The following is a 14,543-nucleotide window of genomic DNA, read 5'->3' as shown; positions in this document are numbered from 1 at the left end:
GTCACTTGGTGGCTCCTCTTGCTACATTAATTATGATGTCACCATTGTGACATGATCTCACTTGTGTCATATCCTAGCTAATATTTAACAAATCATGATATATGAATTTTTTTTATTTTGGAAATTTGAATGAAGATAGAGGTGCATTTGCATAATGATTCTTTGTTTTGTTTGAGATTTATAAAATTAGTCAATGATATATTTCTTCACTGAAAAGAATTATTTTATTTGATGCAAGGTGTGCAGTGACAAATTCTCCACTATGGACTTACCAGAAGAATTGATTGCTGAAATTATATCAAGAACTCCTGTGAGGACAATAGTGTCATGCAAAAGCGTGTGCAAAAGATGGTGTAATATAGTTTCAGGACCATTTTTTTCGCGTCTGCATCTCTCTATATCATCTAAAATGCTTTTACTTCATCAAGGAGACGCCGAGGACGTAGATGATGACAATGATGGTGACCTTGCAGTGGTTGAACTAGATGACCAACATCGCCAACATGATATTCATCACGAGCCTATGATGAGATTTTCCCCGGGACTTGCCTTGGGAGACTATGTGGGGTTAATTGGATCAGTTAATGGGTTAATATGCTTAGAAGATAGTTATGATGATTCAGCATATGTATGCAATCCAATTACACAAGAGTACATACGCCTTCAAGATTCCGAGTACACCAGAGTATCATATTTAAAGGGATATTATGGCTTTGGACTTGTTGAATCGAACCAACAGTACAAGATTGTACGTTTTTATAAGGGTAGATTTCCTTCAACTGAATATGACCTAGGGAGCGAGGTTTATACGCTTGGAACCGGCATGTGGAGAGATCTAGGACATGTCCCCTTCCATCTGAATGAACATGATAGGGGTCACTATGTCAGTGGCCGCCTCCATTGGTTAGCTGGTGAACTAATATGTGCTTTCGATTTGGATAGAGAATTATTTCGTCCAATGGAAGCTCCTCCACGGGCTCCTGGGAATACAGATCATTTTAGCATCTTGGGAGTCCATAATCATTTTAGGAACTTGGGAGTACTTAAAGGTTGCTTGTGTATATGTGATATAACACTATACTCTGAACTTTCTATTTGGGTGAAGAGAGATTATGGCGTGGAAGATAGTTGGAGTAAAAAACTCATCATCACTCCTAATCCTCCGTTACATGAAGGTATAAATACCGACATGGTTCGGCTTCTTAAAGTTCTCAAAGATGGGAACATCTTAATGTATTGTGACCAACTTCAATTGTTCACTTATCATCCTCAACGTAAAACATTGCGACATCACATTTTCCCGGAGGGTGAGTTTCTCACATTTGGTGCGATGACTTATGTCCCCGGTTTTATCAGTCTAGAGAGGAGTTTCACCTTGGAGGGTGTCAAAAGATGGGAGTCTCCTCAAGTAGAAGACTGACTTATAACCGAATAGAGCAAAACAGGATCGAAAATAGGGCCGAGTCCGAGCAGTCTCCCGAGTACTAAGGCCGAGTAATCTAAGTTGTTGAACATTGCTTATTTTACTGCAAAAATACAAGGTTTTTATAACTAGTTCCATTTCAAGAACACGTTATGTTTTAAGCTTTTCTAGTTGTTTATCTAATATTTGTATGTACTCCTAATTTCAAAATTTAATAATTACTGTAGGCTGCGAGATAACTTTAGCATTTAGTGCTTGACATTTTTATAACATTTACATATCATATAAATGATTTTTATGTTGTATGCTTGTAAATTGCTCTTGGTTGATTCTGTTTTTCATGATTCATAGTATTATTTCCCTTTCATCTTGATGAGTGTAGTTTATTTTATTTATTCAGCTTTGGCCTAGCTTTGTTGGGCTTTGGTTTTAGGTCAAATTTGGTGGTCATACTTTAAATTTTTCATTTAGGAAGGCCTTGTTATAACTTCTGTTGTTAGCTAAGTTGCAGTTTGAATTATACAGCTGGTTTTACATTTGTAATCCTATCTTACATTATGTTACTTGTATAAGTTATCCACACGGAAGAACTGTAAGATTTAGAGGCATATTTCTTTTAGAGTGGCTTTTCATTTGTAGATGTTAGTATTTCCCTAAAATTGAGTGTTAAACCAAAGCGAGTTGGGTTAAGAAGTAAGTTTAAAGTCAAATGACAAAAATGCATAAGTTCATTCGGGGTTATGTATGTGAAAGTGAAAGAAAATCACAAAAACCAGTTTAATTAAACCTTAAAACTGTGTCTGATAACATATACTATAAGTGCTCTCGCTGCTCTGTCTGCGCTAGAAGCTCAAAGTTGTTCATCGGATTTAAATGTATCCTGAAAGCTTTAAAGCTGTTTAGGGCTACTCTGGTTTATCTTGATTTTCAACTTGTTTCTCGATATCTTGATTTTAATAGTTAGGAATTATGATGTAGTATGTGTCTATGACAATCTTCATTGCTTAGTTTATGATCCAAAGGCCATTATGGAAGTTTGTGTACTTTCAGTTCGAAGAAAGTTGCTGTTCAATTAACTGCCTATGTTCCTGGAGTTTGTGGGAAACTCTAACAAAGTAGGTGCTGTTGTATATGTGAACTTCTTTGACTCAGCCATTATGATTAAAGAAATGGTAGTTTGAGTATCACTTTACAAGTTCGCCCTGTGGGGAATTTATATACTATAAGTGCTCTCGCTGCTCTGTCTGCGCTAGAAGCTCAAAGTTGTTCATCGGATTTAAATGTATCCTGAAAGCTTTAAAGCTGTTTAGGGCTACTCTGGTTTATCTTGATTTTCAACTTGTTTCTCGATATCTTGATTTTAATAGTTAGGAATTATGATGTAGTATGTGTCTATGACAATCTTCATTGCTTAGTTTATGATCCAAAGGCCATTATGGAAGTTTGTGTACTTTCAGTTCGAAGAAAGTTGCTGTTCAATTAACTGCCTATGTTCCTGGAGTTTGTGGGAAACTCTAACAAAGTAGGTGCTGTTGTATATGTGAACTTCTTTGACTCAGCCATTATGATTAAAGAAATGGTCGTTTGAGTATCACATTACAAGTTCGCCCTGTGGGGAATTTATATGCTACAGTGGATTTTTTCCCCTCAAGTAATCATCCTCAAATTAAGACACTGCAAAAACTTGACAATTTCATAAGCCTCGTTGTAGTTTGTAATTGATGCAAATGTTCAAATTCCAAGTTTATCGGGCTCGAGTTTGTATATGGTGGTATACTTTTGGAGGTCACACAGCCTAAACGTGAGGCTGCCTGGGGTGTCACATGGGATTAAAACATAGTTTACTATTTTATCTAAATTATTGTAATCTAAAAAAACACTACAAATTAGCGATATTTTCGTAAATTTGAACCTAACTCCTTTTTTATTATATCATTTTATTGTAAGAAAAAATTTATGAACACGACGATGCTATTTACAACTATGACATACTTGAATTTAGCAAACGAACGGATCTGAGCCGTCCAGATCAAGTTTAGCTTAATTTTCTTTTTTAGATGAGCTGAATTTAATAAACTAACGGAAAGTGATGTTCAAGATCGGCTCTTTATTATATGAATTCGAGCCAAATTTGAACAAACTCGAGTTGTCCCCTAATATTTCACATGTATTTTTTACTCGACCGAATTTAAAATATAATTTTTAGTTTTACAAATTGCATCAAGATCAAATACTAGTTTTTATTTTATAATGATATATATACAAACACTCTACCCATAATTCCTAATCTAAATCATTTATTTTTCAAGTTGAGTTTTAAGAACATAAACAATTTTATTTTAAATTTTTGAGTTCTTAATTTTAGAAATCATACATTACTTATTTTTTTAAAAAAAATTCAATAATATACGGCATTTACACATATAATCGAAATTGAACAAACTTATGATCATATCGTTATTGAATCCTTCGTTCTTTGATAGGCAACCAAGTAATTTTTTAAAGAGATATGTACATGTTGTAATATTTCAGTTGTTGTTTTGAGCAATCAACCATAGATGCATCATCATAAAACCTTTATCACTTAATCAATATCATGAAATTTCTGCAAAATTGTAATCCCAGACATATGACCAACAAGAAATAAAAACCAAACTCTCACAATTAAGGAGAAACTAAACAAACCCAAATAAATTGGTAACCAAGGAAAAATGGAAACTAAATCAAGAAAAACAAGATTGAGGCTATTTTGAGATGGCTACTCAATAGAGAGCGAAAGAGAGTTTGTACGTTATATTTTAAAATGTCCATGTCGAAATGTTATTATGTTTAGATATTTTGCTTAAGTTTAATTTTTATAAATCACAAGTTATTTAATGATTTTATAAAAATATTAAAAATTGGAGATGAGTTGGTAACAATATTGGATAGTTTCATTATGAAAAAACTAAGTGTTTAATTTAGAAATACAAGCAAATTTTCTAAAATATTTAAAAAAAATTATTAAATCATGAGAAAAATGTAATAATAACAATATTTAAGTGATCAATAATAATTTATTATTTATAATATATATGAACTTTATATGAGTCGAGTTCGAGTCAAGTCTGAGTCGATTACGAGCTAAACAAGCCGAGTCAGAATCCAGCAAACAAAAAGCTCGGCTCAATTATTCATTCGAATTCATTTTCATATTCTTGATCGCCCTCGTTTAGAATACTGAACCGAATCGAGTTTACGTAAACAAGTCAATCCTAAATTTCGTTTACGAACATCTCTTCTCATTTACGGTCCTACTATTAATTGTAATATTCATCTCACTTGATTATTTACTTAATATTTAGTAAGTTAATCAAATATATTAAAAACAATATTTGTCCAGTTTTAATTTGTATTTAATCATTAAAATATAGAAATTTTTCTAACCGGTCTTGTAAAAATTGGAAATTGGACTTTATCAGTAGCGGGACCGTCTAGTTAGGGCTGTAATTCGGGCCGAGCGAGCCGAGTTTCGAGCAGGGCGTAATTCGAGCCGAGATTAATCGAGTCGAGTCGAGCCGGCTCGTTTAGTTAAACGAGCCTAAACCTCTGTCCGAACTCGACTCGTTTAATTTTACGAGTCGAGTCGAGCCGGCTCATTTAGCTAAACGAGCCGGTTTTTACGAGTCGGGCGAGCCGGCTCGTTTAATTTTACACTTAATCGAGCCTAAATCTCTACCCGAACTCGTCTCGTTTAATTTCACGAGTCGAGCCGAGCCGGCTCGAGTAATTAAACGAGCCGGAACCTCTACCCGAGCTCGGCTCGTTTAACTAAACGAGCCGAGTCAAGCCCACTTAAACGAGTTCGAGCCGGGCGAACTCGCGAGCCGCCCGACTTGAATTACAGCCACACGTCTAGTGATTAATCGGCTAATCAGGGATTGATCAAAATGATTAACTGAGTCATTAATTAGAACTAATTTAATATTAGTTTTAGATATAAATATTAATATATGTAATTGTTTATTTATTTTGATTATACATATACAATTTTTATTATTTATATTTATATAAAGAAATTTTAAATATGTCCCACTATTAAAGTAAATATAATTTTTGAGATGTAACTTATGAACTGAGATCAATTTAAGATGAAAAATTAAGAAAGTTTAAATAGTAATTATGTGTTTAAGAGAATAATATATATTTTTTAATTTTTTATCATTTATACTTTTAATTTTTTGATTTATATTTTTTTATATTTTTTACCAATGAGTCTGATTTTTGACCAACTAACCTGATTTTTCACGTATTAACCGGATTCATACTTTTAATTTTTTATTTATATATATATATATATATTTTTTAATTTTTTACCGGTGAATCCAATTGTTTACCAATTAACCCAATTTTTAATCGACTGATTTCAATTTTTTTCGATGACTGATTTTTGTAAAACACGATTTTTAACTCGATTTTCACCTAGTCATTTCATTTTCACCTAGTCATTTCATTTTTCACCGAAGAGTTATTAATCCCAACTTTTTGAAAGTCGGTCTTAACTTGGGTAAAATAGTATTCTAAAATTCCTTTATTCAATCGATTAATCTCCTACAAAGTACTCGACCGATTATATTTTTGAAATTTGATTAATCCATACGAATTTTCCTTTATTGGAGTATATATATTTTATTTATTAAAATGAAATACTATATTAATTTAAATATGAATATTTATAGAAATTATGATATAATAAATATATATTTGTTAATAAATAACTAATATATTAAATATAATTAAATATTATAATAGATTTGATTTTTACCTCCGATTAACAATTTCGATTAATCCTCGACTTTCAACTAATCCCAAATCGGTAGTTAGACCGATCTTCCCCCGATGTCCGATTTTTACAACAGAAGGTAAAATGGTTCTTTAATACTCAAAGTTATAACACTAATTATTGACGATTTTTCAGAAGATTCTAAGCAATCTGTTTACCAAGTACAATATTAGTTTTATTTTTGTGAAATGAATTGTATCTCTATCTTATGAACCAAATATATGTTCTTTAGACAATTTAATATTAATTAATATAATTTGGTAATTATCTTATAATTAGCCTTTTTTTTTTTGCTAAATATATAATTAGCCTTTTAATATAGTTTATTTAATATTACTTATTTATTGATAAAAATTAATTTACAAATTAAAAGTAAATATATGTTATTAAACTTAATTTAATATTACTAAATATAATCTAAATACATGTCATAAATTTATTACTGTTAAAATGTGATTTTTTAATTTAAAGTACATAAACGTTGTGATGGAGAGTAACATATACGATCATTAAATCAATAAATTTTTTTCGTAGGTAACCCGCAGCCGTTATCCTTCGGGCTTCTGGTGCGCACATGGTTAACCCTACGGGCTCACGCAATAGCGTTGAACCAAGGTAAACTGTATTTAAGCAAGAGGCTCCGACTCAGGAGGCATAATCATAAATTCTCCTCCCGGAGTATTATTTATTTTTAAAATAATACTACAGATGATAAAGTTTACACAGAATAGAAGTCAATTCGTGTTAATAGTTTACTTTGTAGTTAGTAGTTTTTCAAAATAAAAGTTAATATATGTTATTTTACTTAATTTATCGTAACTTAATAAATTTTTAATATAATTTATAAATATATAAAGTTTACAGAAAAATAAGTCGATTCGTGATAGTAGTTTTTAGTTTTTCTAAAATTAAAAATAAATATAAGTTATTTTACTTAATTTAACATAACTTAATAAATATTTAATATAATTTAAAAATCGTTTAAAAAATATTTTTTATTTTATAAATTAAAAAGACGATTGGATGAATACTAACTTAAAACAAAATAAAATTTACAAAAAATAAAAGTCGACTTGTGTTAAAAACAAAGTTGATAGAGAATAAAAGTCAACTTATGTCATGTACGTACCAAAATTTGGTACTTGGGTACTTTTAGCACCAAATTATACATAGTTTCGCTTATTAATAAAGAGTATAGATCCTTAGGTTTTTTTAATATTAGTGGGTAAATTATTATGTTTACGAAAGATCTTGCCTTTTTCGTACTCATTTACAAATGAACCAATATGACTCCTTTTTTACACAGTTGCAAGATAACAAGGATTTTCTTAATCTGATTTTGTCAATGATATGAATCGTGCAATAAGACTAATTGATTATAGGACTCCTCAGTTATTTACAAAGTAGGTGAGAAAATAGTTAAAGAACAATATCACAATGAGGGTTGTGTGGTCTTTTTTTTTGCCAAATTTAAAGCAGATTTTATTAATAACTTGAAAGAGATTCAATCGGGACAAACCCCCAACTGATCATGCAACCAGGTTGAAAAACAAATAGAGCTAAATAATTAGCTGTTTTGTTTCCGGATTGCTTAACAAACTGAATACACATATTCTGAAAATTAAAAATGAAGGTAATGGTTTCCCGGACAATCCAGCACGCATCTCCCCCGAAAACAGTAGTTTCACAATTGACCCTCACATTAATTCGATTGATATTGCAACGTTCAGAGGACTCAGTTGCAAACAACTGAGTTTAGAGGCCTCATGTTATGAACAAATATTTTTTGTGAGAGGTGAGCACATGTGATTTTTACCACCGTTCCAAACGCACCCCAGCTATCTACCTGCCGGACACCAGCTATAGACCTGCCGAAAGTGTTGTTGATGCGAGATATCCAGATCTCCCAATACACCATCCAATTTATTTTCAACACAACCACCACATCGCACAAAGCGAGACACATCGCATAAAGCGAGACAATCAAACACACAAATAATAAGTTAAACAGAATAATACGAAAACAACCCAAAATTCAAAAATCTCGGAATAACACCAAATTGTAATATGTTGTTAGACCGCAGATTTGAATCCAAAAACTGAATTTTATTATAAAATCCAGACTCTTACCTTAGTAGATCTTAAAACTAAAGTGAAGAACTGTAATGGATTTTTCGAGTTTTGTAAAACAAATCTCGATTTTATTAAAGAAAAAATAAATAAAAGGAGAAGATGTAGATGAATATGGAGATAGAGATGGGTATAAAGGGTGAAGAAGAAGGTAGGGCGGCTAGGGTTTGATGAAGTTAGGGCGGCCGACTCTCATGGGCTGTGTGGTCTGAATTTTAAGCATATGTTCAAAATATTTTTAAACTTACGAAAGTGATGTATATATGTTTAGATTTTAAAAATCTATTTAAAATTTAGGGTTATGCAGCAGAATTCACATGATTATGAGATTCTATTTTAAGGATTGGTTCTAATTTGTGCCCACATGTATATGATTATGTATATATGTTAATTAATTTGTTCCCACATTGCAAGTGTTCTTAAGAGTCATTGTTAGTACTCCTTTCGGGACAAGGCACCACAATGGATGACAAGGAAAATTTAAGAAAAGGTGAAATTTACAACAGGGTATTACCCGAAGAAACGTGCTTTAAATCTAGAAGTATACGCTCCTTAAATATTGATTCAAAATCCGAACTTACATTTTATATCATTTAATGATAAGAGTAGATAATAAGTATGTTAGATTTTGGAAATTGTGAGAAATTAAAGATAAAATACCATTTTATTTTTTTATAACCGTACTATCGACGATATTATAAATTGGGATCGTTTTCACGAGGACGTTGAAGTAGTTGTTTTCTTACATTTTTCGATTAAAAAATAATTAATGACTTGAACTTCAGACCAATAATATTATAGGCCTACACGAAACGCGGGTCCTTTTACTAACTTGTAATTCGGACCAAAAATATTATAGCCCATACGATACGCTGCCTATTTCCTAGTATAGAGTACTTTACTGACTTGATATCCCAATGCCATGTAGCAAACATAGAAATGAATTGTTATACATAACCGTGTAAAAAAATTCCAACGCATGTGCTTCTGAGTTCCTTCGGCTCGAAATCTACTCACCGTTTGTGCTTCCAAATTTCTACTGTGCACGAAACCGTAGCCTTGCCTCTTCTTTCTACTCCAAGCCCTTGTAAGAGGTATTTTCTGAATTATATACTTTATTTTTTTCATATCTTACTATTAAATTTCGTGATTCTATTAGTTAACAAACTTTTCAATGATTACTAAGTGAAGAATTAATAATTTGAAATTTTCAGAGCTAGATATATAAAAGAATTTCTCGATTACTCAGTTCATGTATGTGTTAATACCCCCCCTTGGGATTCCACTTGTATGTTGGATTGAAGAGCGCATCACTAGAGCTCATCACAGGGAAATATTCCCATTAGAATCAGGATGAAAGTTTTAAGAATAAAAGGGTTTTATTAATTTGGCCTCGGTCAAAATAGATTGGATTCCAAATCAAGCCATTTAATCTATTAAATTTTTAATACATTGGGACTTAGTATGTTAATTGTTAATAAATTTAAGTCAAGACATGATTTTCTTTAGAAATATAATCATGTCACAATATATATGTATATATGACTAAATATAGAAAAAGAAGGAGAGAAAGATAATGACACAAGAGTACAGTTAACTGTGCATTGCTATACTACTACAGAGCAAGATAATGAACACAAGAATACAGTGAACTGTGTGTATTGTCTATACTACCACTTCTGCTGCATTTTCTGTTGTGCTTTGTTATACAAGAAGGAAGAGTAAGTCTCTTTATATAAAAAAACATAGCTTCTCTTTAAAGCTTGCTTTTGTCACTTGGTGGCTCCTCTTGCTACATTAATTATGATGTCACCATTGTGACATGATCTCACTTGTGTCATATCCTAGCTAATATTTAACAAATCATGATATATGATTTTTTTTATTTTGGAAATTTGAATGAAGATAGAGGTGCATTTGCATAATGATTCTTTGTTTGTTTGAGATTTATAAAATTAGTCAATGATATATTTCTTCACTGAAAAGAATTATTTTATTTGATGCAAGGTGTGCAGTGACAAATTCTCCACTATGGACTTACCAGAAGAATTGATTGCTGAAATTATATCAAGAACTCCTGTGAGGACAATAGTGTCATGCAAAAGCGTGTGCAAAAGATGGTGTAATATAGTTTCAGAACCATTTTTTTTTCGCGTCTGCATCTCTCTATATCATCTAAAATGCTTTTACTTCATCAAGGAGACGCCGAGGGACGTAGATGATGACAATGATGGTGACCTTGCAGTGGTTGAACTAGATGACCAACATCACCAACCATGATATTCATCACGAGCCTATGATGAGATTTTCCCTGGGACTTGCCTTGGGAGACTATGTGGGGTTAATTGGATCAGTTAATGGGTTAATATGCTTAGAAGATAGTTTATGATGATTCAGCATATGTATGCAATCCAATTACACAAGAGTACATACGCCTTCAAGATTCCGAGTACACCAGAGTATCATATTTAAAGGGATATTATGGCTTTAGACTTGTTGAATCGAACCAACAGTACAAGATTGTACGTTTTTATAAGGGGTAGATTTCCTTCAACTGAATATGACCTAGGGAGCGAGGTTTATACGCTTGGAACCGGCATGTGGAGAGATCTAGGAACATGTCCCCTTCCATCTGAATGAACATGATAGGGGTCACTATGTCAGTGGCCGCCTCCATTGGTTAGCTGGTGAACTAATATGTGCTTTCGATTTGGATAGAGAAATTATTTCGTCCAATGGAAGCTCCTCCCACGGGCTCCTGGGACTACAGATCATTTTAGCATCTTGGGAGTCCATAATCATTTTAGGAACTTGGGAGTACTTAAAGGTTGCTTGTGTATATGTGATATAACACTATACTCTGAACTTTCTATTGGGTGAAGAGAGGATTATGGCGTGGAAGATAGTTGGAGTAAAAAACTCATCATCACTCCTAATCCTCCGTTACATGAAGGTATAAATACCGACATGGTTCGGCTTCTTAAAGTTCTCAAAGATGGGAACATCTTAATGTATTGTGACCAACTTCAATTGTTCACTTATCATCCTCAACATAAAACATTGCGACATCACATTTTCCCGGAGGGTGAGTTTCTCACATTTGGTGCGATGACTTATGTCCCCGGTTTTATCAGTCTAGAGAGGAGTTTCACCTTGGAGGGTGTCAAAAGATGGGAGTCTCCTCAAGTAGAAGACTGACTTATAACCGAATAGAGCAAAACAGGATCGAAAATAGGGCCGAGTCCGAGCAGTCTCCCGAGTACTAAGGCCGAGTAATCTAAGTTGTTGAACATTGCTTATTTTACTGCAAAAATACAAGGTTTTTATAACTAGTTCCATTTCAAGAACACGTTATGTTTTAAGCTTTTCTAGTTGTTTATCTAATATTTGTATGTACTCCTAATTTCAAAATTTAATAATTACTGTAGGCTGCGAGATAACTTTAGCATTTAGTGCTTGACATTTTTATAACATTTACATATATATAAATGATTTTATGTTGTATGCTTGTAAATTGCTCTTGGTTGATTCTGTTTTTCATGATTCATAGTATTATTTCCCTTTCATCTTGATGAGTGTAGTTTATTTTATTTATTCAGCTTTGGCCTAGCTTTGTTGGGCTTTGGTTTTAGGTCAAATTTGGTGGTCATACTTTAAATTTTTCATTTAGGAAGGCCTTGTTATAACTTCTGTTGTTAGCTAAGTTGCAGTTTGAATTATACAGCTGGTTTTACATTTGTAATCCTATCTTACATTATGTTACTTGTATAAGTTATCCACACGGAAGAACTGTAAGATTTAGAGGCATATCTTTTAGAGTGGCTTTTCATTTGTAGATGTTAGTATTTCCCTAAAATTGAGTGTTAAACCAAAGCGAGTTGGGTTAAGAAGTAAGTTTAAAGTCAAATGACAAAAATGCATAAGTTCATTCGGGGTTATGTATGTGAAAGTGAAAGAAAATCACAAAAACCAGTTTAATTAAACCTTAAAACTGTGTCTGATAACATATACTATAAGTGCTCTCGCTGCTCTGTCTGCGCTAGAAGCTCAAAGTTGTTCATCGGATTTAAATGTATCCTGAAAGCTTTAAAGCTGTTTAGGGCTACTCTGGTTTATCTTGATTTTCAACTTGTTTCTCGATATCTTGATTTTAATAGTTAGGAATTATGATGTAGTATGTGTCTATGACAATCTTCATTGCTTAGTTTATGATCCAAAGGCCATTATGGAAGTTTGTGTACTTTCAGTTCGAAGAAAGTTGCTGTTCAATTAACTGCCTATGTTCCTGGAGTTTGTGGGAAACTCTAACAAAGTAGGTGCTGTTGTATATGTGAACTTCTTTGACTCAGCCATTATGATTAAAGAAATGGTCGTTTGAGTATCACATTACAAGTTCGCCCTGTGGGGAATTTATATGCTACAGTGATTTTTTCCCCTCCAGTAATCATCCTCAAATTAAGACACTGCAAAAACTTGACAATTTCATAAGCCTCGTTGTAGTTTGTAATTGATGCAAATGTTCAAATTCCAAGTTTATCGGGCTCGAGTTTGTATATGGTGGTATACTTTTGGAGGTCACACAGCCTAAACGTGAGGCTGCCTGGGGTGTCACATGGGATTAAAACATAGTTTACTATTTTATCTAAATTATTTTAATCTAAAAAAACACTACAAATTAGCGATATTTTGTAAATTTGAACCTAACTCCTTTTTATTATATCATTTTATTGTAAGAAAAAATTTATGAACACGACGATGCTATTTACAACTATGACATACTTGAATTTAGCAAACGAACGGATCTGAGCCGTCCAGATCAAGTTTAGCTTAATTTTCTTTTTTTAGATGAGCTGAATTTAATAAACTAACGGAAAGTGATGTTCAAGATCGGCTCTTTATTATATGAATTCGAGCCGAATTTGAACAAACTCGAGTTGTCCCCTAATATTTCACATGTATTTTTTACTCGACCGAATTTAAAATATAATTTTTAGTTTTACAAATTGCATCAAGATCAAATACTAGTTTTTATTTTATAATGATATATATACAAACACTCTACCCATATTTCTAATCTAAATCATTTTTTTCAAGTTGTGTTTTAAGAACATAAACAATTTATTTTAAATTTTTGAGTTTTATTTTAGAAATCATACATTACTTATTTTTTTTAAAAAAAATTCAATAATAACGGCATTTACACATATAATCGAAATTGAACAAACGTATGATCATATCGTTTGAATCCTTCGTTCTTTGATAGGCAACCAAGTAATTTTTTAAAGAGATATGTACATGTTGTAATATTTCAGTTGTTGTTTTGAGCAATCAACCATAGATGCATCATAAACCTTTATCACTTAATCAATATCATGAAATTTCTGCAGAATTGTAATCCCAGACATATGACCAACAAGAAATAAAAACCAAACTCTCACAATTAAGGAGAAACTAAACAAACCCAAATAAATTGGTAACCAAGGAAAAATGGAAACTAAATCAAGAAAAACAAGATTGAGGCTATTTTGAGATGGCTACTCAATAGAGAGCGAAAGAGAGTTTGTACGTTACATTTTAAAATGTCCATGTCGAAATGTTATTATGTTTAGATATTTTGCTTAAGTTTAATTTTTATAAATCACAAGTTATTTAATGATTTTATAAAAATATTAAAAATTGGAGATGAGTTGGTAACAATATTGGATAGTTTCATTATGAAAAAACTAAGTGTTTAATTTAGAAATACAAGCAAATTTTCTAAAATATTTAAAAAAATTATTAAATTATGAGAAAAATGTAATAATAACAATATTTAAGTGATCAATAATAATTTATTATTTATAATATATATGAACTTTATATGAGTCGAGTTCGAGTCAAGTCTGAGTCGATTACGAGCTAAACAAGCCGAGTCAGAATCCAGCAAACAAAAAGCTCGGCTCAATTATTCATTCGAATTCATTTTCATATTCTTGATCGCCCTCGTTTAGAATACTGAACCGAATCGAGTTTACGTAAACAAGTCAATCCTGAATTTCGTTTACGAACATCTCTTCTCATTTACGGTCCTACTATTAATTGTAATATTCATCTCACTTGATTATTTACTTATTATTTAGTAAGTTAATCAAATATATTAAAAACAATATTTGTCCAGTTTTAATTTGT

General features: G+C 32.0%; 1 protein-coding gene across 1 annotated transcript; it reads left to right on the top strand.

The window, feature by feature from the left end:
• Positions 1 to 262: 262 nt before the first annotated feature.
• On the top strand, positions 263 to 1,420 carry LOC141704330 (F-box protein At3g07870-like). Its single transcript, XM_074507574.1, has one exon. It carries the CDS (start codon positions 263 to 265, stop codon positions 1,418 to 1,420), a length of 1,158 nt encoding a protein of 385 aa, XP_074363675.1.
• The last annotated feature ends 13,123 nt before the right edge of the window (positions 1,421 to 14,543 follow it).

Source organism: Apium graveolens, unplaced genomic scaffold (genome assembly GCF_009905375.1).
Source record: "Apium graveolens cultivar Ventura unplaced genomic scaffold, ASM990537v1 ctg7720, whole genome shotgun sequence".
In the NCBI taxonomy this organism is placed as follows: Eukaryota; Viridiplantae; Streptophyta; class Magnoliopsida; order Apiales; family Apiaceae; genus Apium; species Apium graveolens.
Note: the sequence above shows the minus strand (reverse complement) of the source record. Positions and strands in the feature narration are given on the sequence as shown.

Coding starts and splice junctions, on each gene's coding strand:
- LOC141704330 (XM_074507574.1), top strand. CDS start 263: ATGGACTTACCAGAAGAATTGATTGCTGAAATTATATCAAGAACTCCT.